The 767-nt window shown below is 46.5% G+C and overlaps 1 protein-coding gene across 1 annotated transcript in view; it reads left to right on the top strand.

Moving 5' to 3' along the window:
* Positions 1-211: 211 nt before the first annotated feature.
* Positions 212-767, top strand: part of LOC107574356 (BUD13 homolog) — a gene marked incomplete at its 3' end in the record, with an annotated part of 983 nt that continues 427 nt past the window's right edge. Inside the window, exons 1-2 of the mRNA XM_016260797.1 lie at positions 212-272; positions 551-746. Of these exons, the coding sequence (XP_016116283.1) occupies positions 212-272; positions 551-746 (257 nt within the window). The remainder of the gene's footprint in view (positions 273-550; positions 747-767) is intronic.

Genomic DNA, 767 nt, shown 5'->3' with positions numbered 1-767 from the left:
ACTGATATAGCAAAAGCTGTAAAATTGCAAGAATGTCCTGGAGATGAATGGAAGCCCCATAAGGACAGAATTATTTTCACATCACGTAAGTTACATTCTTTCCCCTCTTCCTTCAAACTGAACTAATGTTATGTAAAAATCGTCAGGCAGCACAAAAGTCCTGCATTAGAACCAGTAAAGCAAAACAGCCCCAAGCTTCACCAAAGAGGCCATGGCGCTCCTGACTGTCACTATGACATGGAAGACCTGGAAGGAACAATGTCAAGAAAAAGGTAAGAAGCTTCAGCATTTAAAAATTTTTTTTATGCATTTTATCACTAACATGAGTTTATGGACTAACATGTTTTATACATTTGAGCAGAAAGTATTCATTGCCCAGTACTCCAAAGATCGCAAGGCAGCACAAAAGTCCTGCATTAGACCCAGGAAAGCAAAACAGCCCCAAGCTCCACCCAAAAGACCACAGCACTCCTCAGGTCCACCCAAAAGGCCACAGCGCTGCTGACCTCTACCCAAAAGACCACAGCACTCCTTGACCTCCATCAAAGAGGCCACAGCAGTCCTGAGCTTTACCCAAGTGACGACAGCACTCCTGAGCTCTACCCAAGAGGCCATAGCAGTCCTGAACTCTACCCAAAAGGCCACAGCACTCCTGACCGCTACCCAAGAGGCCATAGCATTCCTGAGCTCAACCCAAGAGGCCACAGCACCCCTGATCTCTACCCAAGAGGCCATAGCAGTCCTGAGCTCAACCCAAGAGACCATAG

The sequence above is a fragment of the Sinocyclocheilus grahami genome, unplaced genomic scaffold, assembly GCF_001515645.1.
Source record: "Sinocyclocheilus grahami isolate Dianchi unplaced genomic scaffold, SAMN03320097.WGS_v1.1 scaffold2194.1, whole genome shotgun sequence".
In the NCBI taxonomy this organism is placed as follows: Eukaryota; Metazoa; Chordata; class Actinopteri; order Cypriniformes; family Cyprinidae; genus Sinocyclocheilus; species Sinocyclocheilus grahami.
The sequence above is the reverse complement of the archived record's forward strand: the minus strand, read 5'-3'. Positions and strand labels throughout refer to the sequence as shown.